Raw genomic sequence first — 27,655 nt, forward strand, 5'->3', positions numbered from 1 at the left:
ACAGTGGGTGCGTGATTTTTGGGGGGCAGGCTGTAGCCATGGACATGCTATGTGATCTGATGGTGAATTTGGGGTGACCCAATGCAAAGATCCTGAGGATCCATGTAGATCCATGCTTTGTAACCACATTTTTGCACCATTGCAGCCCCAGGCAACAGTGGGTGCGTGATTTTGGGGGGGCAGGCTGTAGCCATGGACATGCTATGTGCTCTGATGGTGAATTTGGGCTGACCCAATGCGAAGATCCTGAGGATCCATGTGGATCCATGCTTTGTAACCACGTTTCTGCACCATTGCAGCCCAGGCAACAGTGGGTACGTGATTTTTTGGGGGGCAGGCTGTAGCCATGGACATGCTATGTGATCTGATGGTGAATTTGAGGTGATCCAATGCAAAGATCCTGAGGATCCATGTGGATCCATGCTTTGTAACCACGTTTTTGCACCATTGCAGTCCTGTTTTTGCATCAGATCATTGCTATGTGATCTGATGGTGAATTTGGGATGACCCAATGCAAAGATCCTGAGGATCCATGTGGATCCGTGCTTTGTAACCACGTTTTAAGTGGGGAGGGAAGGAAAAATATAGAAGGGACAAGGAGCACGAGAGGGGTGTGCGGAGAAGCAGCTGGCTAAGAATGCAGGAGAGGGGTTTAAAGGGGGGGGGGAGGAAGGCAAAAGTCCACCCACCCACTCAAGCCAGCCCTCCCTCTCTCTCTCTCTCTCTCTCTCTCTCTCTCTCTCTCTCTCTCTCTCTCATCTGCATGTTTTCCGCTGCCTGCCGAGTCCCCAGACGCAGCAGCAGCAGCAGCAGCACCACCGGAGCAGGGACGCTCTGCTTTCCTCTCTACTTGCCTGGAGGGGAGGGGTTGCCTGGAGGGGAGGGGATTTCACTGCTCTTTGTTCCGTCTGAGCAAACAGCAACCGAAACAGAACAGGGTGGGCAGTAAGACCCTGAGGCAGAATGCAGGAAAGCAGCAGCCTCTTCTCCTCCGTGAAGGCGCAATATGATTTTTGCCTGATTTTTGCCATGCACTTGGGACAAACGGCTCCAGGGACCACACGTTCGCTCTATAACACGAACAGACATTTCCCTTTACTTTTTAGGAGAAAAAATCTGTGTGTTATAGAGGGAAAAATACGGTAGTTGTGTTTCTTTCAGCTACCTTTTGAATTCTTGGACTAAGAGTCTGGCTTTAAATCTTATAGATAGATGGATGGATGGATAGATAGATAGATAGATAGATAGATAGATAGATTCATTTGTCCTGATAGCTTTTGGGAAGAGGTCACATAGGCACTAAAAAACTATTCACAGTTGTCAGGTTTCTATCTTGGTTGATAGAATTCAACCCCTAGCATAGAATTCTGAAACATTGCTTTGAGTGCACATAGCATTTATTGAGTTCTCATTCTTATAGATCGAAACAAGAGCTGTAGCTATTTCTCACTTCTGTGACATCATTGCAGCTCATCCAATAGATACAGGCTGATAATCACTTTTATTTAGTAGTGGAATTCAAGGAAAACTTTCCTTATATAAATAAAAACATCACTTTTTGGAAAAGGTCCTAGAAATAATCATTTTATTATTTTCTGAAATTACATCACAGGTGAGGAACTTCGTTGAAAGATGGTATCTGGCAAAGAATTAGAACATTGTCATATTGGTGCTTACAGCTCTGATCACAGTAGACTGTGTGTGGAAAATACTGTTGTTGTTTTTTTTAAAAAAAGTTATGCTAAATTGAAGTAAGAATATTATTGTCTGAGAGAGTTCCTCACCTCATCCTGTGCTGGTTGCCCTTTCCTTCCCTGCTTACTCTTCATATAATAGTTATGTCTCTGCAATGGTGTAATTTCAGTTATCACACATCTAGAACATTGATCGTTTTAGAAAAATGGCCACCTGTTGACTGACAGTAAACAAAGTACTAAACTTTCAGTGGCCAAATTCTTGCCTCTTTTTTTTTTTTTTTTTTAAAGCCAGTATTTGGTCTAAATTTCTTTTCTGATGAACATGCAGCGTCAATACTTTGTGGGACAGCAGAAGCCAGGTTGCATCTGTTCCCAGAACTGTCATTGCTGGGGACAATTGATGCCTATGCATCAGGCTGATAAGATGCATATCCTTATTTACACTGCTATAGCCAATTTTATCAGGTAAGGATAGCATGTTGTAGGGTTTATATCTGCTGGCCATGATCCCTGTCTCCGTGTAGGAGACAGCTATAGGGCACTTATTGGAGGGAGGTGATGAGCAGTTTTTCCCTTACCTTGTGTGGGTGTGAGTGTGTGCTGATATAAATGTGTGCATATGAGGGTGTACTTGCAGGAGAGTGGCAAAAGAAAATAACTTTTCCCACTCTGCCCCTGTGCCTCCTGCAAATTCAGCAGGCACATTCTGTGCCAACTTTTAAAAGTCTGCTGAAAACTTTTATATTCTGTTATGCCCGTGCAGGCAGTTAAGAGTACACCTCCTCCCACACACAATGGCTCATTTAGGTTTGTTTTCAATTTCTTTTTGCTTTTCACTTGTTTTTAATTTTTAATGATTTTATTATTTGGCTTTGTGTTTTTATATTGTTGCAAACTACTTTGATATATTATTATGATACAACGGTATATAAACTTTTTTTATAAATAAATGTGGGGCCCTATGTATATATATAAAAATGTAATCTAAACACAGACAATTAGGAAACACTGGCCTGCGAGTGCTCCAATTGGAGAACAGCCTTTACCAAAGGTGTGATGGATTTTGAAGACGCTCAAACTCAGGACAAAAGGGAGAAATGTGCTAAGAGGCACGTTTGGCAAACCCTCACCATGATCAACTCCCGCCCCGGAACCAATGCCCTCACTGTGGAAGGATGTGTGGATTCAGAATTGGCCTCCACAGTCGCTTATGGACTCACTGTTCATGGAACTGTTCACGGTCTTGTGTTCATGGAAGACAATCTTACTCGACTAGGAGTGATCGCCAAAGAAGAAGATATATACAGTGGTGCCTCGCAAGACGAAATTAATTCGTTCCGCAAGTCTTTTCGTCTTGCGAGTTTTTCGTCTTGCGAAGCACGGTTTCCCATAGGAATGCATTAAAAATCAATTAATGCGTTCCTATGGAAACCGCCTTCAGACCAGGTCCGGGGACAGTCTGTCCCCTGACCTCTTCTGAAGGCCAGTGGGGGGCGAAAGTCTTTGCTCCCCCCCGCCTGCCTTCCCGGGGCGGTCTTAAAATGCTGGCGGGCGGCAGCGAAGCCTTCGCTGCCGTCCCCCAGCATTTTAAAAGCCCCTGGGACAGCGGAGACTTCCCGGGGCGATTTTAAAATGCTGGCGGGCAGCAGCGCTGCCGACCGCCAGCATTTTAAGATCACCCCAGACAGCGGAGAAGTCCTCCGCTGTCCCGGGGTTTTTAAAATGCTGGTGGGCGGCAGCGAAGGCTTCGCGGGCAGCAGCGCTGCCGCCCGCCAGCATTTTAAGATCACCCCAGACAGCGGAGACTTCTCCGCTCCCGGGGCGATTTTAAAATGCTGGTGGGCGGCAGCGAAGGCTTCGCGGGCAGCAGCGCTGCCGCCCGCCAGCATTTTAAGATCACCCCAGACAGCGGAGACTTCTCCGCTCCCGGGGCAATTTTAAAATGCTGGCGGGCGGCAGCGCTGCTGCCCGCGAAGCCTTCGCTGCCGCCCACCAGCATTTTAAAAACCCCGGGACAGCGGAGGACTTCTCCGCTGTCTGGGGTGATCTTAAAATGCTGGCGGGCGGCAGCGCTGCTGCCCACCAGCATTTTAAAATCGCTCCGGGACAGTGGAGGAATTATCCGCTGTCCCGGGGCGATTTAAAAGCCCCCGGGAAGGCAGGCAGGGGGGACAAAGACTTTCGCCCCCCACCGGCCTTTCTCCGCTCTCCCGGAAGGCAGGCAGGGGGGAGCAAAGACTTTTGCCCCCCGCCCGCCTTCAGAAGAGGTCCAGGACCTCTTCTGAAGGCCGGTGGGGGGCAAAAGTCTTTGCTCCCCCCCCCGCCGCCTGCCTTCAAAAGCCATCCGGGATAGCGGGAAGCGCTTCCCTGCTATCCCGGACTGCTTTTAAAATGCTGGCGGTGGGGAGCAAAGCCTTTCGGCCCCCGCCGGCTTTCCTGGACCTGTTCTGAAGGCCGGGGGGGGGGGGAAAGGCTTTGCTCCCCACCACTAGCATTTAAAAGAGGTCCCCGGAGATTTCCCTATGGGCTTTCTTCTTGCGAAGCAAGCCCATAGGGAAATTCGTTTTGCGAAGCGCCTCCAAAACGGAAAACCCTTTCGTCTAGCGGGTTTTTCGTCTTGCGAGGCCTTCGTCTTGCGGGGCACCACTGTAATAGCGAATTCATTCTTTGAGTGTGAATCCTTGTGTAGCAGCATCCACATACAAGGAAGGTATCAGCAGATTTGGGAGGGACCTGTATTTTTTCAGAAGTAAAAAATACTGTATTTTTCACCCCATAGGACGCACCTAGTTTTTTGGGGGGGAAATAAAGGGGGGAAAATTATTCACACACCCCAGGTGCTCTGCGCTAATCCCGAAGCTTGGGGCGTGCGGAGTTCAGTGCGCCCCAAGTTTCTGGGTGCCGACAAGGTCTCCGATAGCCGTGGGAGAGCCGCACGGCTCTCCCATGGCTAGCGGAGTGCTGAGCTAATCCCGAAGCTTGGGGCGTGCGGAGCTCAAGCTTCTGGGTGCAGGCAAGCTCTCCGCTAGCCCTGGGAGAGGCTAGCGGATAGCTTCGCTCTCCAGGCTTCAGCGAAAGCCTGCATTCGCCCCATAGGACGCACACACATTTCCCCTTCATTTTTGGAGGGGAAAAAGTGCGTCCTATAGGGCGAAAAATACGGTAAACTATAGGGGGAAAGACATGGGGAAGAATCCAGTGAAGACTGAGTGTGTTCATTTGCAACACAATACTGAGTGTCTGGGGAGGAAGGGAAAATGGAAAATCTGTGTGGGTGGGGATTCAATGGAGTATTCTGGAAAATGACATGACTGATTAAAATCCTGCAAAGGTACCTTCCGCACTGCAACATTAATTGCAGGTCCCACATGCACAGTTAGGTTAGTGAAAGTCACAGCTGTGAGGTCAGGACAAATGCTTTTGTGAGAGGAATGAAAGTTGTGTTTTATTTTCCCGGTTCAGATATTTATTGACTGCATTCACATAAGCGATACTAGACATTATGTTACTTTTATTTTTGTTATATTAAATGTTATTATTCCAACCACTAAATCACACTGGCTTCTAGGGTTCTTCTGCTATGGGGCAGGAGTATAAATTAAGTAGCTAAATAAAGATGAGGAAAGCAAAATGCCGCTTAGAGAAGGATCTGAAATATTTTCCTTTCAGTTTGCATTTGTTTTATTCTGGATTGTTTTATTTGATGTTCTAATGTTTTGTAAACCACTTTTATTTTTTCCCTTTAAAATATAAAGCAGTACAGAAAAGAAAATAATAATAATAATAATAATAATAATAATAATAATAATAATAATAATAATAAATGCCACTGCAAAAAAGGGTGCCTAGATATACCATTGTGGCAAACATAATATGGGTTTAAGGTGCCATTTGGTGATTAGCTTATATATCTGAGTTTCTAACAGTGCTTGAAATTATGAAATATAATGAGTGAATTGGTTTACTACTGAACTACTAGTGTAGTGGCAAAGAAACTGAACTTGAATCAAGACTCATACTTGAATTTTGCTTCTGCCATGAACTTACTAGGTGGCCATAGGCACATTCTCAGCCTTATTTCCCCCCTATACAGTGGGGGCAGGGGGTGTTTCATAATATTGAAAGCCAAAGTGTCTGCTCTAGAGTCCTTTAGGGTAGAGGTTAACATTTTATATCTAAACCAAAAATACTGTGACTTTGGAAACAAAAACTCTAAAATGCAAGCCAATCAGATTTTTTAAAAAAAGGTTGCCCATAGAAGAGTGCTGCGCAAATATTTTGGCATTTTTCAATACAAAGAAAAAGACAAATGTGAATTATTTAAGACATCTTATTTGGACTTATACAGTTCACTGTCAATGTCTTTGTTTGCTATCAATGAATATTAAAATAAACTTTGTTTACTACAGTTAGAAATGCAGTCTTTGAATAAATCAATTGAATTGAAGGAAGTGCAAATGACTATTTAAAAAAACTAAAAGGATACAAAGTACTGGGTGGTGACGGTTTTACAGGAGCATTCTTTAAACATTTTTACAACGAATTCTATCCCCATCTAGCCAGTTGTTGAATGAAGTTCTTTCAGGGAAACTTCCAGGCATCAATTTAAATTAACATTACTACTGAAAGTTGAAGAAAAACCTTGACCTAGTTGAATAATATTGTCCAATTAGCCTGTTAAACCAGGATGCTAAGCTATATACAGTGGTACCTCAAGCCCAGGGTCACTCAGGTTAAGTACTTAATTCATTCCGGAGGTCCGTTCTTAACCTGAAACTGTTCTTAACCTGAAGCACCACTTTAGCTAATGGGGCCTCCTGCTGCCGCCGCACCGCCGGAGCACGATTTCTGTTCTCATCCTGAAGCAAGTCTATAACCTGAAGCGTATATAACCTGAAGCGTATGTAACCTGAGGTACCACTGTACAGGCATTTTAACAAACTGGTTGAATACGTTTATTACAGGTTGAGCTTTATGCCTTGCTGGCAGATAGTGGTTCCAATGAGCTTTATGCCTTGCTGGCAGATAGTGGTTCCAATGTGACACCTATTGAATGTCATTCATTATAGTAAAAAGAAAGGTAACACGCTTGCAGTAACCTCATTAGCTGTTTAAAAGGCCTTTGGAAAGGCCCAGTTCGACATTTTTAAAAGCACTGATACATAGACTTAACATGGGAGAGTGATTTATTAATTCAATTTTTGAAGTATACATTTTTTGAAGTTCTTATGCTACTGTCAGTGTAATTTTTCTCGACTCAGAAACCCCTATAAAAAGAGGAGTAAAACAAGGGTGCCCTTTGTCCCCACTTTCATTTGGCTTGTCTATTGAACCATTGGTAATAGTAATTAGAAACAATGTGAATGTAGAAAGTGTAGAAAAAATAAAAGTAAAATGCATACTATTATCCTTTTTTTGCCAGTGACATAGCTCTCATGTTATCAAAACCAGAATTGGCATTACCTGAAATTATCTAAGAATTGAATAATTTTGACAGTGGCAGGCCTACACATAATGAAACCAGATATGAAATTATGTATATTGGGGTCTTCACACGGTCTCAAGTTTTCATACAAAGCATTGTGGGAGCTCAAAGCTGAAATACCAGGGAATATTCATAACAGAAAACTTGTACTCTTTAAGTAAAGCAAATTTTGAGCCCTTGTTGGGCAAGGAACTGAAATCCTGGGAGGGTCTAAACCTTTCTTGGTTGGGCGACATTGTGGCTATGAAGATTTTAATCCTCCCACGTTTCACTATTTCAGGTCCTGCAAATAACTATAATAGGAACGCGGGTGGCACTGTGGTCTAAACCACTGAGCCTTTTGGGCTTGCTGATCGGAAGGTCAGCAGTTCAGATCCTCACAATGGGGTGAGCTTCCTCTGCTCTGTCCCAGCTTTTGCCAATCTAGCAGTTCAAAAGCACACCAGTGCAAGTAGATAAATAGGTACCGTTGCGGCGGGAAGGTAATGGTGTTTCTGTGAGCTCTGGCACTTGTCACGGTGTCCCATTACACCAGAAGCGGTTTAGACATGCTGGCCACATGATCTGGAAAGCTGTTTGTGGACAAACGTTGGCTCCCTCGGCCTGAAAATGAGATGAATGCCGCATCCCCATAGTCGCCTTAGACTGGACTTAACCATCCAGGGGTCCTTTACCTTTCACCTTAATAAATATAATGCTTTAACAACAAGTTTGGCAGAGATTATGGGGTAAATTCATTCATAGTGGAAATAAAGCTTAGTTATGGGTAGTGGCTTGTTTCTGTGCTTTGCTTCATAGACTCTTAGAGCTCCTTAGAAACAGAAGAGAAATTCCAGGGTCCTGCAGGACCTTTCTTTTTAACTTTGGAGTAAGACAGTTTGGCCCCATAATGACTGTGCTGTACTTCCAATGCACAGTACAGTTATGTGAATAACCCCTAGCTCCAAGGTTAGGTGGAAGACTAGGGCTTACGTTTGTGGTTGGTGGCCGGTGGCCCCTGTGAATTGTGGACCCCTGCCAGTTGACATAGCATATTGGGCACCAATATCTCTTTTCAAGACATGCTCTGTCAAAGTATATTACGCCTTTACAGTTTCACATTTATTTCAAATTCATTGTTTCTAAGCTGAACCCATAATATCAATTTTCTTCCTGTGTTTTCCTATTGGGCTGAATTCTCTGAACTTGGGAAATCTATGTTCACTTTACAGCCATCATTATCTCAGTCATCAAATAACTACTCTTAGTGTGCTGTCAAAGCCTAATGTGGTTGGGTTGTAGTGGGGAACCATTTTTGTCTGTCTGTGTGTGTATTCTAGGTGTTTGTATGATAATCTTAATCTATTATATACTTTTTTTAATAGTTTAATGTATTTATAATTATTGTTTTAAATTTAAGTTGCTTGGAGACCTTTTAGGGAACAGGCATCTAATAAATCACAACGTATGCACTACTCACAAGTAACAAGGAAAAACTGACTAAGTGCTGGGGAGGGAGGATGAATGGTGAATCACACAATGGTATTGATTAGACTGACTCAATAAAGAGTTTGTCTTTGAAATGGCCCTGTTGCTAGGGGGAAGCTGCCTGTTCAGCCAATACCTTAATGGAAGGTTGATCACAATTTACAGTTGCAGAAACTAGAAACATTCAGCTCTAGTTTTCATTTTAAGAGCAAGTATTGGGGTAGATAGAAAACCCTGTCAAAGCAGAGCAAGTTTGTGCCATCTCCCCACCCAATGTGGCTCCCCAGTTAATTTGTGCTCTGTGGGCCTCAACCACACAAAACTGGCATGCATGATACACAGATGCAGATATCTGGCTGACACACTGTGCTCCTCCACCTTCTGTAAGCAACTTTGACATGTTGGCAGGGCTGCCTACCTGTGAATTCCCTGACATCACCACCATCATTTTGTGTATGCTGCCTTTCCATACAGTGGTGTCCCGCAAGACGAAGGCCTCGCAAGACGGAAAACCCGCTAGACGAAAGGGTTTTCCGTTTTGGAGGCGCTTCGCATGGGGTTGCTTCGCAAGACGAAAAAATCTTGCGAGTTCCCGCGGGTTCCCCCCCCTTTCCTAAGCCGCTTAACAGCTGATCCGCTGATAAGCCGCTTAACAGCTGATCGCTAAAAGACGCTAGACCGCTAATAGCGCTAATCCGCGAAGCTGTCAATGGGCTTGCTTCGCAAGACGAAAAAACCGCTAGACGAAGAGAATCGCGGAACGGATTCTTTTCGTCTTGCGAGGCACCACTGTAGTTATAGCAATGCCCAAGGCTGCTTACAACATGAAAAGATTTACATAATCACAAACACAACAAAAGTCATTTATAAATAAAACACATCAAAAAGTATACAACCAGGCAATTTTCACATAAATCATAAAAGATCTGAAGATAAAGATACAAAGAATTAATACCCATAACAGTGACACAAGTCCCCAAGCAATACCCCAAACCAAGAGTCTGTTCAGCAGCCTCAGCTTTCGTGACTGGAATCAGTCAGCCCCTCCCCCCCGTCAGGCTAGGTGGGAAAAGTCCAGCAAGACAGGGAGCAGGAATCCCAGGACTGGCAAGGCACCAGATGATCAATTTTACCTTTGCAGTGCAGCTTTCATTCAAGCCAGTGGCGTAGCGTGGGTTGTCAGCACCCGGGGCAAGGCAAGTAATTTGCGCCCCCTAACCCGTGGATTTGCGCCCCCTAACCCTAACCCCCAGATGTTGCGCCCGGTGCGGCCGGCCCCCCCTGCACCCCCCACGCTACACCACTGATTCAAGCAGCTTTGCAAAGGAAGGTCCCAGCCAATAGAAGTGGTGCTTGGAAGTTACAGCTGATCAGCACTGTCCTTCAAGCTCCATTTTTGGCAAGGCATGGCTGCACTCAAAATCAGGAACCCTGAAGTATACTCAATCGCAGTGGGACATGAAGTCACTAGTGATCAGCCTGCGATTAGTACTGGCTTCAAGTCCCCCTTTCAACATGGCTCTAATTGGGGGCTTCCGAGTGGAACCAATGCCACCCAAAAGGGGTTTGCATTTGGTGGCAGATCTTAAAAGTACCAAATACAAGACTTGCTTGCCAAGGAGCAATTGGGAGCACATTTTCAGGCTCCCCGTGGTTCCTTTACACCACCCGTGTCTTTATCTTTACATATATTATGTCATGTGGGGTTGATGGATGTGACTTAGGGAAAATAGGATTGTGGCCCAAATTAGGATGCCTGCTGGGCCTAATTAGGCTGAAGGCTCCCCACTACTACTCTAATGCATAAAGTGACTATAAACAGATACTAGATGAGCATCTGTCAAATAACAGTGTTAAGCGTGGGACAAGCTGATGGTGTAGTGGGTTGAGAACAAAATCTGCTGTATTACAGTGTTATATCATTTTAATGGCAACTACAAAAATTGCTTACCTGGAAAACTAATCTTAGAAAAGGGATGTATATTTAGTAGTATTTTGATGTTGAGCAGCAGCTGGGGGAGAAGCAGGCAGCCAGCTCAAATGATCAGCCAACTCAGATCACCAACTGCTTTGTGGGTCATCGTTCAGAATTGTTGCTTCAATGTACTTGCAGATTGACAGGAATCTTTTCGCACAGTTTGCTAATACTTTCAAGAATATTATGGATCCTGTTGTTTTTAGCTCTGCCATCGCATTCTCCTAGCTTTGATATTTTCTACTCAAAAGTCCAGTGTTGCAGAAAGACTATCATTTTTTAAAACATTTTTTTTGTGGTACATTAGAATGAAACTTTCTGCTAGTGAACACCTAAAAAGCTAGTAAGCTGAATTTTAAAAAGTACTAGTCACAGATGATCCAAAATCTCTTGTTCTATAACTTTATCCTTTACTAAAGATGGGAAATCTAAATGAATATGAATGCTCAGTTTAATTGGGAACAGTAGCTGAATAACATCACCATGGAGGTTATATGAGCATGCATGTTATCCTACATTTTGTAGTATTTCTATCTATTTGCAGAAAAGAAGGCCTATGAAATGAATATTTTAATAAGGAATATTTTAATAGATAGAAATCTTTCTTTCTCAGTTTCAACCTTATACATACACCTGTCCAAAGCCTATCCTATTTCTAAAATTATAACTGAAACCTCTGCACTCCATTGCATAGAATATCATAAAAACTGAAGTGTTCATTATAAATAGAAAATCCTAAATATTTTGGGTGTAGAGTATTTAAACAATTTGTTTTATTGTAAGCTACCATGAGGGCTCCATTGGGGTATATAAGGGGGAGTGATAAAAATATAAACATTCCCCCTTAGCTTCTCATTTTGTTAATGAGTTGTCATTAAGAAACTCATTTTGAGTCTCTCTATTCAGCAGATGACTTGACTAAAATATTGTCTTCCTGTGTTTGAAATCTAGGTAACCTAATCCATGGGTAAAGTTGGGAACATGTGGAACAGCTTCAAGTACAGATGCCAGAATCTCTTCAACTCTGAAGGTGGAAACAGAAGTGAAAATGTAGATGTAAACTCGAATTGTTCTTCTGTTAGAGATAAAAGTGTGTTTGTTCCTGATCCAGCTGCGCAACGACCCAGCAGCCCTTTAAGAGATGTTTCTTTACAACTGAGTCTAAACCCTTCAAAAAGCTCTGCAAGGAAAAATCAAAACTGTGCCGCAGAGATCCCGCAAATTGTGGAAATAAGCATTGAGAGGGAGAGTGACTTGGGTGTTGGCACAGGAGCTAGACTTGCCCGAAGAGATTCCTACTCAAGGCATGCACCATGGGGTGGGAAAAAGAAACATTCCTGCTCTACAAAAACCCAGAGCTCTTTGGATAGTGATAAAAGATTTGGCCGTTCTCGCTTGCAAAGGAGAGAGAGAAGATACGGCGTGAGCTCTGTTCATGACACGGACAGTGTCTCAAGCAGGACCATTGGGAGTCGCTCTCTGCGACAAAGACTTCAGGATACCGTTGGCTTGTGTTTTCCTATGAGAACGTACTGCAAACCATCCAAACCTCTCTTTTCTAACAAAAGGAAGATCCATCTCTCTGAACTAATGCTAGAGAAATGTCCTTTCCCTCCTGGGTCAGATCTGGCTCAAAAATGGCATCTAATTAAGCAGCACACAGCCCCAGTGAGCCCCCACTCAACTCTTTTTGATGCATTTGATCCTTCCGTAGCTTCTACAGAAGATGAAGAGGACAGGCTCAGAGAAAGACGAAGGCTGAGTATTGAAGAAGGGGTTGACCCTCCTCCCAATGCTCAGATACATACTTTTGAAGCTACTGCACAAGTTAACCCGCTATATAAACTGGGACCAAAGTTGGCCCCTGGCATGTCTGAGCTGACTGGAGACGGGAGTTCAACGCCACAGGGAAGTTGCGACCTGGAGGAGGACACGACTACTCTCTGCTTGCAGTCGCGTAGGCAGAAGCAGCGGCAGGTATCTGGAGAGAGCCATAGCCACACCAGCAGACAAGGAGCTTGGAAAGTACATACTCAGATTGATTATATACACTGCCTTGTCCCAGACTTACTGCAAATTACTGGCAATCCTTGTTACTGGGGAGTGATGGACCGCTACGAAGCAGAAGCACTTCTGGAAGGAAAACCCGAAGGCACTTTTTTGCTCAGGGATTCTGCTCAAGAAGACTACCTCTTCTCTGTGAGCTTCCGCCGTTACAACCGGTCTCTGCATGCACGCATTGAACAATGGAACCACAACTTTAGTTTTGATGCTCATGACCCCTGTGTGTTTCACTCCTCCACTGTTACAGGGCTTCTAGAACACTACAAAGATCCTAGTTCTTGCATGTTTTTTGAACCTTTGCTTACAGTCTCCCTAAACAGAACTTTCCCTTTCAGCTTGCAATATATCTGCCGGGCAGTAATCTGTAGGTACACTTCGTATGATGGGATTGATTGTCTCCCTTTGCCATCAATGTTGCAGGACTTTCTCAAGGAATATCACTATAAGCAAAAGGTCCGAGTGCGATGGTTGGAGCGGGAACCAATAAAGGCAAAGTGAACAGAGTTCAGAGTCCCCAGTAAGCTCACTAGAAATATGTGCTTTTTTGTGCAAATACAGTATAACTGTGGTTAGCACATCAGTGTTCAGCTGCTTCTTCGTCTTCTTTTGCAATATGGTACTTTAAGCTTAATGTGTTTCTGAGTGTGTTCAGATGCTGCCTGCTATTAATCAAGCTTAGTTGTGAATATCTCTTGAAACAATATGTTGAACACAAATTCACACATTTTTAAATGCGGGCTTGCAGATTATAATTGTCTGGTTCTGAAATACACTATTTTCTTTCCGCAATTCCTATAGTTATTATGCAAAGCAGCCATTGAATATTTTCTAAGTTCCATTCAATTTCTGGAGTCAGAACAAAGTGAGTTGCTGACTTTTTTCATTTTTGAACATTTGAACACCAGCAGTTGTGTTCCAGTGTAGTTGCTTTCTTAGTACATTTTAAAGTTCAGTTTTTCCCCATGACAATTTTTGCATTAAAGCTATTCTAAAATGAAAAATCATGAGCAACTAGGGAAACTGCTGTCACCTAGCACTTCTAAGAATTGATCACGTACATTAATGAGCACTTATATGCATCTACTCGGCACCAAACTCTGGTTTTTAAAAGGGCTGTATCCCAATTAAGTATACTTTAGTGTATGATTGTTTGAGTCCTAATAGATTAATCAGCCAACTAAGTTTGCATAAATTTGCATATCACTAAAATAGTAATCATATGCAGGAAAAGGAAACACATACTTTATTTTATAATGATGCTTACATGTGCCTGCTGTGATACCTTGAAAGAGGCATCTCTTATAGCAGTGCTCACCAACCTTTTTGGATCTGGGGGTACATTCTGAATTTTGAGAAGATACCAAGGGTACCAGTTAGAAAATGGCTGCCACCGGGGGTGTAGCCTAACACATAATGGCTGCCACCTTCAAAAGAGAAGAAAAAGAAAAGAAATGGGAACATAAAATAGTTCGAATATGGGAAATTCAGTTCAGGTTTTAAATATATCTATGCGTAATCAGAGATAAAAAGACATAAAGCTGACTCATAAGTATTTTTCCCTATCTTTATGGAGAAGAAAATAATAGAAAAACACAGAAAATACAGAAAGGACTCACCAGAGAAGTAGTTGAACAATACTGTTGCAGAGTAGTGTGATTTTAAGGCTGACTCATCTACAAGCATCTCAAAACTAGGGGTGTATGAGGAAACAATGATAATGATTTTTCTGCCTTTGCACTAAGTCCTCTTCTCTCCAGACAACCTGGGAGCAATCCCTGTGGGCCAGGCGGGGGGGGGGGGGGAGTGATAACACTGATGCCTCTGAAATGACTCCCTCCCCAAAAACCAGCAACTTGGAAACAATCAGGAATAATGTGGTGAGGATGGTGATGTTGATAATAATGATGCCTCTGCATTACCCCACCCCTCCAGCATGTAGCAACTTGGAAACAACCAGGAAAATTCTTAGCATCATTATTATTACCACCACCATTATGATGTCTCTGTACTGGGCTCCCCCCTTCAAACAACTTTGGGACAATCCTTGCTGTGTGATCCACATGCCGGCAGGCAGCAAACAAGTATGGCAACAATGGGAGGCTTGCCATCTTGCTCCCCCCACCCCACATTTTCAAAAAGTTTCTTAAGCAACTATCCGCAGACTGTTTCACGTGGCCAGCAGGCAGCAAAACTATTAATTCTAGGGCTGCTTCCCCTACTCCAAACATATTTTTAAAAGCCTCTCAAGTAGCAGCCTGTCAACTGCTCTATGTGGCTGGCAGGCAGCAAAGTAAATGTAGCTGCAAACCTTCCAAGTTCTAGGAAACAAGACAGGAACAGGAAAAGTGCAGGAAGCAGGAAACGGCACCTCTTTGGGACCCTTTGCCTGCTGCCCAAACAACTCATTTATCAGGCACTGTTCTGACTACACTCATTGACTAAAAACACTGTCAGGTGGGAGCAGGCGGGCTGGATCATTTCACGTCGGTTGCTTAGAAGAGCACCTGCACCTTCTGCTTCATAACTTCTTTTCTAGGATGGCTAGAGTCCTGTGAAAGAAAGAAAGAGTTGTGGGTAAGGGCAGCCTGGAGGTGCCAGTGAAGGCCATCTCAGGCACCCAGTTGGCAGCACCCCTCCCCCAAAAATCCTACAATATGACTCAGAAGGATGAGTTCCTCTTCTGAGATGTTGCACAGTTTGTGGAAGTGCTTAAAACTTGCACATTTTCTAAAAATCTGCTATACAGTTAATCGGGGTCACCTTAATCAGATGGCTTGTAGTCAGTTGTCCTAAGCATTGCAGCCCTAATTTTAAAAAAGTAAAGTTTAGTATACACAGTGTTTCAGTAACTTCTGTCTAATGCTGCAAGCCTTCACAGAAGTAAGATTCATTAAATTCATTGGGACTAAACTCCTAGATAAGCGTGTGTAGGATTGCAGTTTAAGTCAACCGCTGCTGGTAAGTCGTGATGATGAACTTGACTCAGCTATAAGAAACCTGACAAGTAGTAATTGGAGCTTTGCATTAACTGATTTTTGAAGGGTTCAAAACAGTATTTTTAACTGTCTGCTAAAAACTAATGGCCATCTAGCTTAGTTATGACTTAAAAGCTGATCCAGAAAAGATAATCTGTTCTGCTTCTTTCCCTCCACCCTACTCAGCGCATCATACATAAAGTTTCAGGCTTCATATAGGTACTGTTGTATTTGTGAATGGTGTAGCACCTTCTTTTGGTAAGTTGTAGATTGTGTTCTCCTTGAGCAAAAAACTTTTGAAACTTGCTCTTTTGCTTCTGGTTCTCCCCCCCTTTGTGGACAGAACATAACCTGTTTTGTCCTAGTTGTGTTTGCACTAAAATTTGTGTTGGAGTACAGAGTCCCTTGTTTTTTGCTTGTGTATCTTGTACCAATGACTAGTGCTCCCTAGGTTCTTAACCAGTTGACAGTGACTGTGAGGTAGGAAAACTTCAAAGCTGAGTATACAAGAAGAGTTATACTTGTATGCCAACACTAACCAGTTTATCAATGTGTGTTTTTTCTCCGCTTGCTGTGCCTTGTTACAGCTTTTTTGTGCTAATAAAGTACAGTATTTTCAGTGTTATACTTGTATATTTGCTCTTTTATATTTGCAGAGCTTCTCTTGTAGCAGTTAACCTTTTTTTTAAAGAAAAAAGCTTTATCTTACGTTTAGTTTAGCTTGCACAAATGTACAATTGAATGATTACTTGACATGTCACCAAATTTAAGCATAAATGAAATTCTCTAGAACACCCAAATACAGATGTTTCCAAGCATTTGGGGCCATTTCACACATTGCATGGAGGCAACTGTGAGTTTTCCATGGGATATGCTTGACAACTGGTGCAAATCCCAGCTCTCTAGTGTGGATCTGAATGGGGTGTGCTTTTTACACCCACACATTTCATTTTTTGATGTGTGTTTCTATCAAAGGTGTGTATCTGAAAAACAATATAATGCTTGAAGTGGCCTTTGGTTTTCATTGCAAAACCATAGAATAGTGGGTCTGCAGTATCTGGCCACTTCAAGAAGGCAATTATATATGGAAAACCCTTCTAGGTAAGAAGTATAAACACTATGTGTACATCATCTCATGTACACAAACACAGGTTTTGCCTGTTACACTTGTGTTTGTCCATACATTTCTTAAGCTAAATATAGATTCTTCACAAGATGGATTCATTCAAAGGCTTTTTGGCACCTTGGAATGAAATGCAATTCATTTTTTAATTTTGCTTTCTTTTATTATATAAAAGAGTCATAAGTTACTGTGCATTATATTTGAAGTTTGACGTAATAGCTTGTCATTTTTGAAGTGGACCTAAGATCAGGTGATGTTTCTGGATATAATTGGTTAGCTGTTTGCCATGTGTGGCAGTGGTAAAGGGCATTATTTATACCTTTCCTCAGCGCCTGGCAAAACAATTGCATTTTTATTTTTGCACTAATGAGTTTGCAAGGAATGGATTGAATAGATGCTACAGAATCAGTGGTTAAAAAAAGGTTTTGAAATGCTTTTCCAGACATCTTTTATGGTAGATGGCTAGGCTACAATCCTCTAATGTCCTTCCTGGGAGTCCAACAGAACTTGGTGAGTTTTACTTTTGAGGGATCATATATAGGATTGCACTGTAAATTGAGTTAATTTTTCAGTATTGTCCACCTGCGAGACAAGTAATCCATATAGAAACATTTGCCTGGTATCCTATTTTGTGTAATTTTTCTTTCAGAGAAGAACAGAGAGGAAAGAAAGCGTACATCAGGCCGCTGCATAGATAAGATTCGCATGTCGAGTGCCCCCTGTATTTTAGATATTGGGATGGCGAAACTTGTGTAGCTCATAAGGAATGGTGCTTGTGAGTGTCTGAACCTGGCCAGATTCTTTTTACCAAAGAGGTTGAAGGAACATGTTGCTGCTTATAATCCAAACTAAAACAATTGAACCAAAGTATCTTCAGCATAAGCTATTTGGGTATAATATGCAATGCCAGAGATCATGAAAATGTATATAATTTAGCAGCAGTTACTCATAATTTTTTTTAATGCAGTGTAGTCTCAATATACAGAATTGTCCAAAGTCTGTCTACTTCAACACCAGAAGATCTATATACACCAGAAAGCTATTGAAAGGAGTTTATTTAGTCTCCCAGAGAGCACTTTAAAAGGGTTAGTTTGGAAAAATCTCATTGGGCTAGGGCTGAGGAGAACACATAAATGTATAGGAGCCAGCATCAAATCTGAGGTTTCCGGGCATTTAGGATTATCCAACTTTGCATTAATTGTATCAAATGTGCTTTCAAATGTCAGATTTCCAATGTGGAATTTCTTTTTGCTCTGAACATGTAAGTACTTTTCACTAATGTTAAATGTAAGCATGTTATAACTGTTGGGTTTGTGTGTGGGTCTGTATTACTGAATATGCAAACTTTTGGTTTATGAACTGCTCTAAAACTAGCTGCTTACATTAAAATGGAAAAAAAGTAACCAGCATGAAATTGTGCCCAAGTGTACTTTCCCTGCTTTTTCACGCTCCGTCAATTTATGTTAAATTCTACAATGGTTGGGTTTTTCCCCCTGTTGGTGAATGTGTGTTTAGTGTGAATTCCTTCAAAACGATTCAAATCAGGGACTTGGTTTTTGTACTACAAGAAACATGTTAAAAGTGTCATTCACATTCAGTGGAAATAATTGCACTTAATTTTTGTAGGAATTTGTTGCTATTTTACATGCTGCAGTACCCTTCTTGTGCTTAGCCCAGTGGCTCACAAACTGTGGGGAGAGGGCCCCCTGGTGGTGGGAGGGCAGAATTCATGGAGGGGGGAGGATCTTGCAGAATGCAGAGCAACAGACAGGTCTTCTTCCAGGTAACAGGTTTTAGCATGTCAGCTGCTGCCAAAACTGTCATGCAAAGTCTGGAAGCTACAGAGAGATTCGAAACATAGGAATGCTTCTGACCATAGCAACTGCTCTGCCTCCTTTCCTGGCTGGCTAACTTTTGTGTGTGAGTCTTGAGATGCCTTGTTTAGTTCTCTAATAATGGACCAGTGCCCTGACCAAAAATCCTTTTTATTTTATTTTATTGAAAATACTCATGCACCACCTCTCTGCTATCTCCAACTCTCCCCACCCCCCAGGTAGCTTTCAGTCACACTTAAAAACAGCTGTCATAATAAACAAAATGGACGCGGGTGGCACTGTGGTCTAAACCACAGAGCCTAGGGCTTGCTGATCAGAAGGTCGGCAGTTCGAATCCCCACGACGGGGTGAGCTCCCGTTGCTCGGTCCCTGCTCCTACCAAGCTAGCAGTTTGAAAGCACATCAAGTGCAAGTAGATAAATAGGTACCGCTCTGGCGGGAAGGTAAACAGCGTTTCCGTGCGCTGCTCTGGTTCACCAAAAGCAGCTTAGTCATGTTGGCCACATGACCTGGAAGCTGTACGCCGGCTCCCTCGGCCAATAAAGCGAGATGAGCGTCGCAATCCCTCAGCCAGTAAAGCGAGATGAGCGTCGCAACTAGACTTAACGGTCAGGGGTCCCTTTACCTTTAATAAACATAAAACGGTGAATATAAAGCTAAGAAGTCCAAACAGTCAATAAAATCACCAAACATCTCAAATGGTGCCAAAAGCCCTGGTGAATCAAAAGAGTTTTAAGAAGCACCCGGACATCAATTGTGTGGGTACCTGACAGATTTTTTTGGAGAGAGAAACCTGACTGACGCATGAAATCAGACCTTAGTAGGGAAAAGGAGGAGAGCTCAGCAGTTGCAGCTGTATGCAAAGATAGCATTTGCTTTGCTGTGGGGTGTGTGTGTGTGCACTCAAAGGTCGGGATTTAGAAGGGGGGCCCATGTCCAGAAAGTTTGAGAAACACTGGCTTAGCTATATACAAGCCCAGTTGCATTTTGATTGACTTTATTTCTGGTGCTGCACTGTAAATTTTGAATAACAAGAAAACTATTAAGGCAGTGCTCGGAAGGCTGTCCATCTTGTGAAGGAATCTAAAGTCAAGGCCTCTTCTGTACATGCAGTGCTTCAAAGTTGGTTTTGGTCTGCTATGTACACTTTTTTTTCCTACAAGTAGTTAATGTTTTCATCTGTGGTCTTGAAGCAGATCACACCTCACCTTGTTAATCAGGACAAATTGGGCATTACTATTTAGTCTCCAGTAAATTAGGGGCCAGGATGAATGTGTTCCTTCTGGAACAATAAACCATTAGCAAAACTTTTCCTCGGATTTTTGGAAGGAGGTTTTCTGCCCCCTCTCTCTGCGCCATGTCAGAAAGAGGTAGAAACAAGTGTGACCTAACTCCTGAGAAGTCTTTAAGAATACCATAAAGTAGGATGTCTCACTGAACTGCAGATACCGTATTTAAAAAACAAAACACAATTTGAGGCTAATGTCACATTCTGTTGATTCTTTTTGATAAATATGTACAATATGCACAATGGTGGTTTTTTAAAAAAATGCAGACCTACTTTGGCTTCTTGCTGCAGGTAAGAATTTGGGCTCAGTTTAATAGAAACCCGTTCATTTTTGCAGAGATCTGATTCCTTCCCCTATAAGGTTATGTTGCTCTAGAGGTGTGGAATCATTATTCCTTCAGATAAGTTAAGTATGGATAATACGGCTGGCAAAAGCTGACTTCCCTGCCCCACTTCTTCCTGTTGGTAGTCCCCCCTCCCACCAATAATTTTGGGGAGCTTGGGGGGGGGATGTTGCCATTGGAGGGAGGCAGGAAGTTCTGCTAGTCTGCTTATGCAAGTTTAACTCTGTTTATAGCATGATGGGTTTTTAACAGCATCGTGCCTGGTGTTTGAACTAGATTGGTACAGTTTTACCACATGGGAATTGCAATCTCAGGCTGGTTTAGAGGTGTGTAAGATGTGCATTATTGTGGATGAACTGTGATCTTTATTGTACATGATGTCAGAAAAGGGGATTTTACACTGTTGCATTGGAATGCTAGCCTTATTAAAGCATAATTGCTAAAGGACAATGCATATTTTTTTTCTATCTATAAAAGCAAAACTTCAGAACATGCACTCACTCACCCACCCACCCAGACTATGCAGTTCTATTGTGAAGTTCTGGCAATAACGTCGTTATGAAATCGTCAGCAGCTCTGATAAGCTACTTATGCATTTGAAACTCATTTCCTAATAAACAAATAAATGAAAATAACTAAAGTTGTTTGAACCTCTATCACAACGACAATTTTACTACCAGAATGCTTTATTCAAGTGTGCAGGTAGATGCAGTAATTGTGGTTTTTATAATGCTCCTGTATGTATGTATTTATTTATTATTTATTTATTTATTTATTTTTCTTTCTTTCTTTTGGTCAAAGGTAAATTTTGAATGGTGACATTTTCCTCTTTCTCCATTTCATAGCTACAGCTTGTATTAAGTCTAGATTTTTGCCGGACATGGCATTGGCCTCCAAGCAATATCACGGATTGCATTGCTCTTTATTCTTGAATACATAGTTCCATCTAGAACATTTTTAAAAGTCTATGCAAACCACACATACATTGTGTTATTTCCGTAGTGCAGATTTGGGAAAGGATGGCATTGAGGGATTTCCAAAGACTACCAAGTTCATAATGTTGGATGGATTCCAAACTTAATTCCTAGTTCATCACTCTCTGAGACAGTATACAGTACTAGCACAGTATGGAAGCTAGGCTCTAGGATGGGGAAGTATTTTGCGGGAGGAGATTTTCATTCCATGAATAGTAGAATTGTGGGCAAGGCCACCTAATGATTTGGTGACTGAGGTGAGCTTCAAGCTAAGGCCTTTTTGGCTCACATTCTCAGTCGCTCCTTTCTGGCAGTGTTTTATGCCAAAATGACATTGGTAGAGAGAGAGCCACTTTATTGTGTACGGTATAAACAATAAAAATATCAAAACACAACTTTAGAGAGAGACTTCCGGGTCGGCGCCATCGCCAAATGGCGGGCTCCCTCCGAGCTCCGGAGGGAGCCGGCTTGGCAGGGGCTGGGTCCTACCGCACCGGCGATGCGGGGACCCTTAAAAACCACGGCCAGATTGAGGCCGTGGACATGGAGACTCGGCTGGCACCGTTAGCGCTCTCCCGACTCGTGAAGGAGCCTTTTTAAAGGCTACGGATCGGGTGCCGGGGAGAAGCGTGGTGCTTTGAGTTCTCTGCTATCCCTGCCGAGCGCAGCCGCATGCCATCCGGCGGAGAGCGCTGACTTCTTCTATTGAAAATTCGGCTCTAAAGAAGAACCCGTGAGTAATTGGAATATGGACTAAAAAAAAGGGGATAAATTTTTAAAATTCGGAGCGAACGGGGGAGGTGGAAAAAAGGAAGTCAGCCTACCCCTAAATTGTAGAAGAGCCAAAACAAAGGACTGGACAACTAAGATCGAGTGTAACCTTATCTTGCCGAATCAGCAACTTCGCGAGGGAAAATTATAAGATTGAGCTGGAGGAGAAAAGTGGAATTGTTTTTTTTTAAAAAAAGCAACCCCCCCGGAATCCCTGGAGCGATTCGTGAAACTGCCTGGAGAAAAGTGATGGAGGTTTTGACAGCTGTCAAAGAGCTGTCAAAAAGGAAGATTAAAATAGAGACTTTGTTATGAGGACTTTGCCGGTTATATTTGTTACAAATTGAATACAAACTGTTTTAAATATCGGTCAACAAGCTACTTGGTCTGGTGGATGTGATTCTGGAAGGGAACTTTGTTATTGCAATCCACCTAGAGGAGCCGAGGGATATTGCATGTGTTTTTCACAGGAAATCTGAACAGTTGAATGGAACTTTTAATCTCCTGGGAAACTGCAGAAATGGAACATTATTTTGTCTACAGAGGTCTATACACTACAGGAAACAATGGAACTATTTGTTGGAAAATGAAAGGAACATGATGCAATGCTTTGCTCCATGAATAACAAACCTCTGCAGAGACACTAGAAACTTTTGGAAAAAGAACATTTCTGTGGGAGAACAGAGAATTAAAAAGGAGGAGAATGATTGATAAGAACAAGGAAATAACAAGAACTGGACAGAACTGGGGGAACATTTGGGATATTCAGGTTTGACAAGCTTATGGATACAAAATTGGAGTTTTTACTCCTGGATATAAAAACCTGGATAGAAGAAATGGGCCCTTATTTGATAGACTCCTTCTACGATTGGACATCTGTAATTAAAGACTGGCAAAGAACCGGAGGGACATAGTGTAATGTGGGAACTCCAGGAAGATATTAGAAGTGGAGGGATAGGTGAAACGCAAAGGGGAAAGAGGGGAGGGAAAATTGGAATCCAAAGGCTGTAAAATTATTATTCATATTTATCTTATTCCCATCTGTACTATGTTTGAAAGGGGGAAACTCGTGGAAGGGTATAGATCGATCTTAGGGGATGAGAATTTGGATAAATTGATGAAGAGTGTTATTGATTTGGTTATTGATGAAGAGTGTAACTTGGGGATAAGAACTTGTTGAATTTAATTGCTTATTTGGAAGATTTGGAACACAAGAGGGGGTAGGGAGGGGAAGTCCTAGTTATTGGCAAAAAGTTTATAGATTGGATTTAATTTGTTTTGATTTGTTTTAATTTGGAAAACCTTAATAAAAATTATTATAAAAAAAAAAAATAGAGAGAGAATTCTTACCGCGTTGTAGTAATTGTCCAAGATTACATTGGTGTGAAGACCTTAACACAGTAGCAAAGTGGCTTGAGAGTTCACGGTATTACTTAATAGGGTAATTAAAAGTTGGATAATCGCATGGTTGTGGGTAGAGAGGGCATTTTGCTCTGCTACCGCTACCATCGGCAGCAGCTGAACTTTACAATTTGTAGGTGATACTTAGTGATTCCATCTGAACACAGGAACTTCTTGGCAATAAGCAACTGGTCCTTTGTTCAGCATCTTTCTGTTTATTTCATGTCGTTTTTAACAAGTTTGTTCAATCAACTTTTGTTGACTGGATGTATTAAGGTGCATAACAAGTTTTAAAACAAAGTGTTTCTCTAGCCCTTAAAAATTTGGGATCTGATTGTAAAACACCGTATTTCCTGAAAATTAATCAAGTTATTACTAACAGGTTTTCTGAATGGTAGAGCTGCTGCTGCTGCTGTCCCTTTTAAGTTAAGCTGAGCCTGCAATCCTCCTCATCATGAAAAAGCCCCACTGAACCCAATAAAACTATTTTGCAGCGAACATACAAAGGATTTCATTGCAAAATGAGTGTGAGGTGATGCACTGTTTGAGCCCGCTATTTCTGTTTGGAAGAATTAACTTTAGTAGCTGGCCAACTTTGATTGCCAAAGTGATCTAGGAAAAAATAATATCCTGCTTTATCATTAACAACCAATTATGAGCCCTACCCATAAAAATAAACTATGGGGCAGCAGATGCATTAACTGCTTTGCTCAGTACGAGATGATGGAAGAGCTGGTGACTGGTGTACATGGCTGCCAAGTTGGTAGAGCCAATTTAAAAGATGCTGGAAAATGAACATAAGAATAGTGCTGCGAGATCAGGCCAAAGGCCTGTCTGTTCTCACGGTGGCCAACCATAGATCCCTGTGGAAAGCCCACAAGCAGGACTCGAGGGCAATGGTGCTCCCTGCTGTTTCCAGCAACTGGTATTATTAAATTTACATTTCAGGATCACAGGACGCTTTACAGTAAAAACAGAAAACAAACCCACAAAATACATAACATCCTCCCATCATTCCTCTTCCAGGAATTCCTCTAATCGCCAACTGAGCTTTGCCACAAGTCGACTGGGATGGCTTTAAAAGGGACCGAGCATAGTTATGGAGGAAAATAGGGCTATCGATCTTGGCTAGCCGTGAATGCCAGTTTCTGGGAGAGTGCTGTTGTGTTCGTGGCGGCAGCAGCAGCAGCTGCCAATTGGTACTAGTAGGGCAAGTGGCATTTGACCCTTGAGATGGAGCACAAAGCATTGTGGCATGTAGCCATTAATTTCTCTTAATTCTCAAGTTGGGAGCAACCATTACATCTTGTGGAAGCCATTTCCTTGAGCTATGTAAAAAAAAGATAGTTCTCCCCAATCTCCCAACAGTCAGCTTTGCTGCATGGCCCTGAATTCTCATATTAATGAGGGAAATAGAAAAACTTTCTATCTACTCTTCCCCATGCCATGCTTCAGCCTTTGCATAAATGCACTTACAAGTGGAGGTGGGTGTTCAGTCTGCAGGCAGGTATACAAGATAGTAGGAAGTTCAGACCACTGTGTTTCCCTGATTATTGGCTGGTTTTCTATTTGTTGGAGGCAGAGGCAGCGAAAAGTCTATGCCATCATCAATAACGATGGTCAATCAGCTTCTCTAGTGCACTTCCTGACTGGTTTATCTGCAAGTGCTTCAGTTTGATATTATATATAGTGAGAGCTGGACCATAAAGAAGGCTGATCGCCGAAGAATTGATGCTTTTGAATTATGGTGCTGGAGGAGACTCTTGAGAGTCCCATGGACTACAAGAAGATCAAACCTATCCATTTTGAAGGAAATCAGCCCTGAGCACTCACTGGAAGGACAGATCGTGAAGCCGAGGCTCCAGTACTTTGGCCACCTCATGAGAAGAGAAGACTCCCTGGAAAAGACCCTGATGTTGGGAAAGATGGAGGGCACAAGGAGAAAGAGGCAGCAGAGAATGAGATGGTTGGACAGTGTTCTCGAAGCTACCAGCATGAGTTTGTCCGAACTGCGGGAGGCAGTGGAAGACAGGAGTGCCTGGCGTGCTCTGGTCCATGGGGTCACGAAGAGTCAAACATGACTAAATGACTAAAAAACAACACAGACACACACCCCTATCATAGTTTGCAACATACCTTCTGTCTTTCTGGTAATGGTGTATATTCCACCTTCATTTTTCTCCCCCAGGAGCTGCTGCTTGAAAAAAAATAAAATTCCTCACTGTTCACCATATTTGGGAAAGGAATATATATTTCACCCCAAGGTCAAGATTAGCTAGCAATCAGTGGGTGGGTTGGCCTTAATTATGAAATACATTCCTGACTAATGTGCTTTGCATCACATTCACTATGGCACAAATCTGTCGCTCCTGCTTTCTGTGGCCTGAAGTGTCGACTCAATTTAGGGAGAGGTATGAATTATGCACTTTGCAGAAGCAAGGAGATGTGGGCTTGGATCTTTTTAGCTTTCTCATGCAAAACCATTTGAACTTCGATTTTGTACTTTTGTAATTTAGATGGTTATATACTCATTTTGCTAATGGCTGCTTCAAGTCCTAGATTATGTAAGTAAGCATTACTTTTACTTCTTCACAAAACAATGTGTTTGTGATTGTTATTTTTAAGGGGGGATTGGTAATGCCAGGGAAAATCAGTCTGTCTTAAAGCATCCTAGTTTATTGTTTCTAGAAGGTTAACCCAGCCTTGTCTTAGTTTCCAAGTTTAAAGCTGCAAAGTATGGTATTCTGCCGATCTCACGAGGGATAAATAACAACAATATAACCTCTCCTTGTGCCTAAATCCATTCCTACAAAGAGCACATTCCAGCAAGGCAAAAACACGGGGGTTGAAGCAGGCGCCAGTGACGTTGTGGCCTTGGGAAGGAGATGTTTCCTGGAGATAATTCTGAAGGCCAGGCAGAGAAATCTGCAGGCTTGGGGTTCCCCATCGCTGAAGTCCAGAATATCTACACATTTCATACAAGATCATCTGCTGAAGCTACACATGCTTTTGTAGCCTCTATGTAGTTTGGTTTTTCAGTTTGCTTCATTTCAAAAAGAAGAAGCTTTCATCTTTGGTCTCTCCCCCGCACCCCAACCCAGCCTTAGACAAAGATTGCAGTGTTCCTTCAAAGTCTGAACATGAATCTACATCTGGAAACACTTAACTGCAGTTTTTTTAAAAAAAAGAAAGCCTTATTCCAGAGAGTCAACATTGAAAATGTGCTCGGTGCTTAAAATGCAAACTAATAAACTGAGATTTCCAGTTAGCCTCCTTGAGCAGAGCTGCAAGCCAGGAGCTTTCTAGGGAGGTGGGTACAAAGTCTGCCTTGAAAGCCAAACCACTCCAAGCTACTTCCTTGGGAGACTAATAACCCGCCGTTGATTAAAACTGAATGTCTGGCAATAACTTTATTCTTGTCCTTATAGAAAGCAAATAATGTGCTGTTTTAAGCTGGCTTGAGAGATATGTCTATCATCAGAAAGTAAACTTTGGCCTTTAGGATACACAGTGACTTTTGTGCCCTAGTGGTCAGTTTCTGCCCTGGTCACTGACACCGTATAACATTTGCACAGTGCAGAAACAGGCATTTGAGTAGAACCAAATAGGGTGCTGATTACAAGAGATTACTAGTTTCATCCCAGCGGGCTTGCAGCTGTATGACCCGAGTTCAAATCCTGACACGTCCCGTAAGCGAGTGGACAGTGTGCAGGTTGTCAGCTTTCAGCCTCTCCTTCCACTTGACACCATTCTCCAAGGAACTTGGCAAGCCTAGATGGCTGAGACTCCCCACTTTAATAATAATAATAATAATAATAATAATAATAATAATAATAATAATAAATTTTTATTTATATCCCGCCCTCCCCAGCCAAAGCCGGGCTCAGAGCGGCTAACAACAGTAAAATAATACAGCATTCTAAAATCAATTCATTTTAAAATCAGTTGAAATCAAATTAATGGCAACCACTGAGCTAGAGTTCTGTGAAGAATTACCAAAGTAGGGGGTCAGGCTGTGCCCTGGCCAAAGGTCTGATGGAACAGCTCCATCTTGCAGGCTCTGCGAAAAGATGTCAGGTAGGTCCTGCAGGGCCCTAGTCTCTTGTGGCAAAGCGTTCCACCAGATTGGAGCCACAACCGAAAAAGCCCTGGCTCTGGTTGAGGCCAGCCTAACTTCCCTGTGGCCCGGGACCTCCAAGATGTTTTTGTTTGAAGACCTTAAGGCTTCTGCACTCTCATTTAGCCAAGCGCTGCTC

The 27,655-nt window shown here is 42.5% G+C and overlaps 1 protein-coding gene and 1 long non-coding RNA gene across 3 annotated transcripts in view; one reads left to right on the forward strand and one right to left on the reverse strand.

Moving 5' to 3' along the window:
* Positions 1-20,879, forward strand: part of SOCS5 (suppressor of cytokine signaling 5) — a 33,306-nt gene extending 12,427 nt beyond the window's left edge. The window contains exon 2 of the mRNA XM_083733485.1: positions 11,576-20,879. Coding sequence (XP_083589611.1) covers positions 11,588-13,186 — 1,599 coding nt within the window. The 5' untranslated portion in view covers positions 11,576-11,587 and the 3' untranslated portion in view covers positions 13,187-20,879. The remainder of the gene's footprint in view (positions 1-11,575) is intronic.
* The window catches only part of LOC310842135, a 44,541-nt gene that overhangs the window by 5,983 nt on the left and 10,903 nt on the right, over positions 1-27,655 (reverse strand). For both annotated transcript variants that reach the window (XR_014562910.1, XR_014562911.1), the window contains exon 3: positions 25,536-25,593. This is a non-coding gene — a long non-coding RNA (uncharacterized lncRNA). The remainder of the gene's footprint in view (positions 1-25,535; positions 25,594-27,655) is intronic.

Source organism: Podarcis gaigeae, assembly GCF_964106915.1.
Source record: "Podarcis gaigeae genome assembly, chromosome: 3".
NCBI lineage: Eukaryota > Metazoa > Chordata > Lepidosauria > Squamata > Lacertidae > Podarcis > Podarcis gaigeae.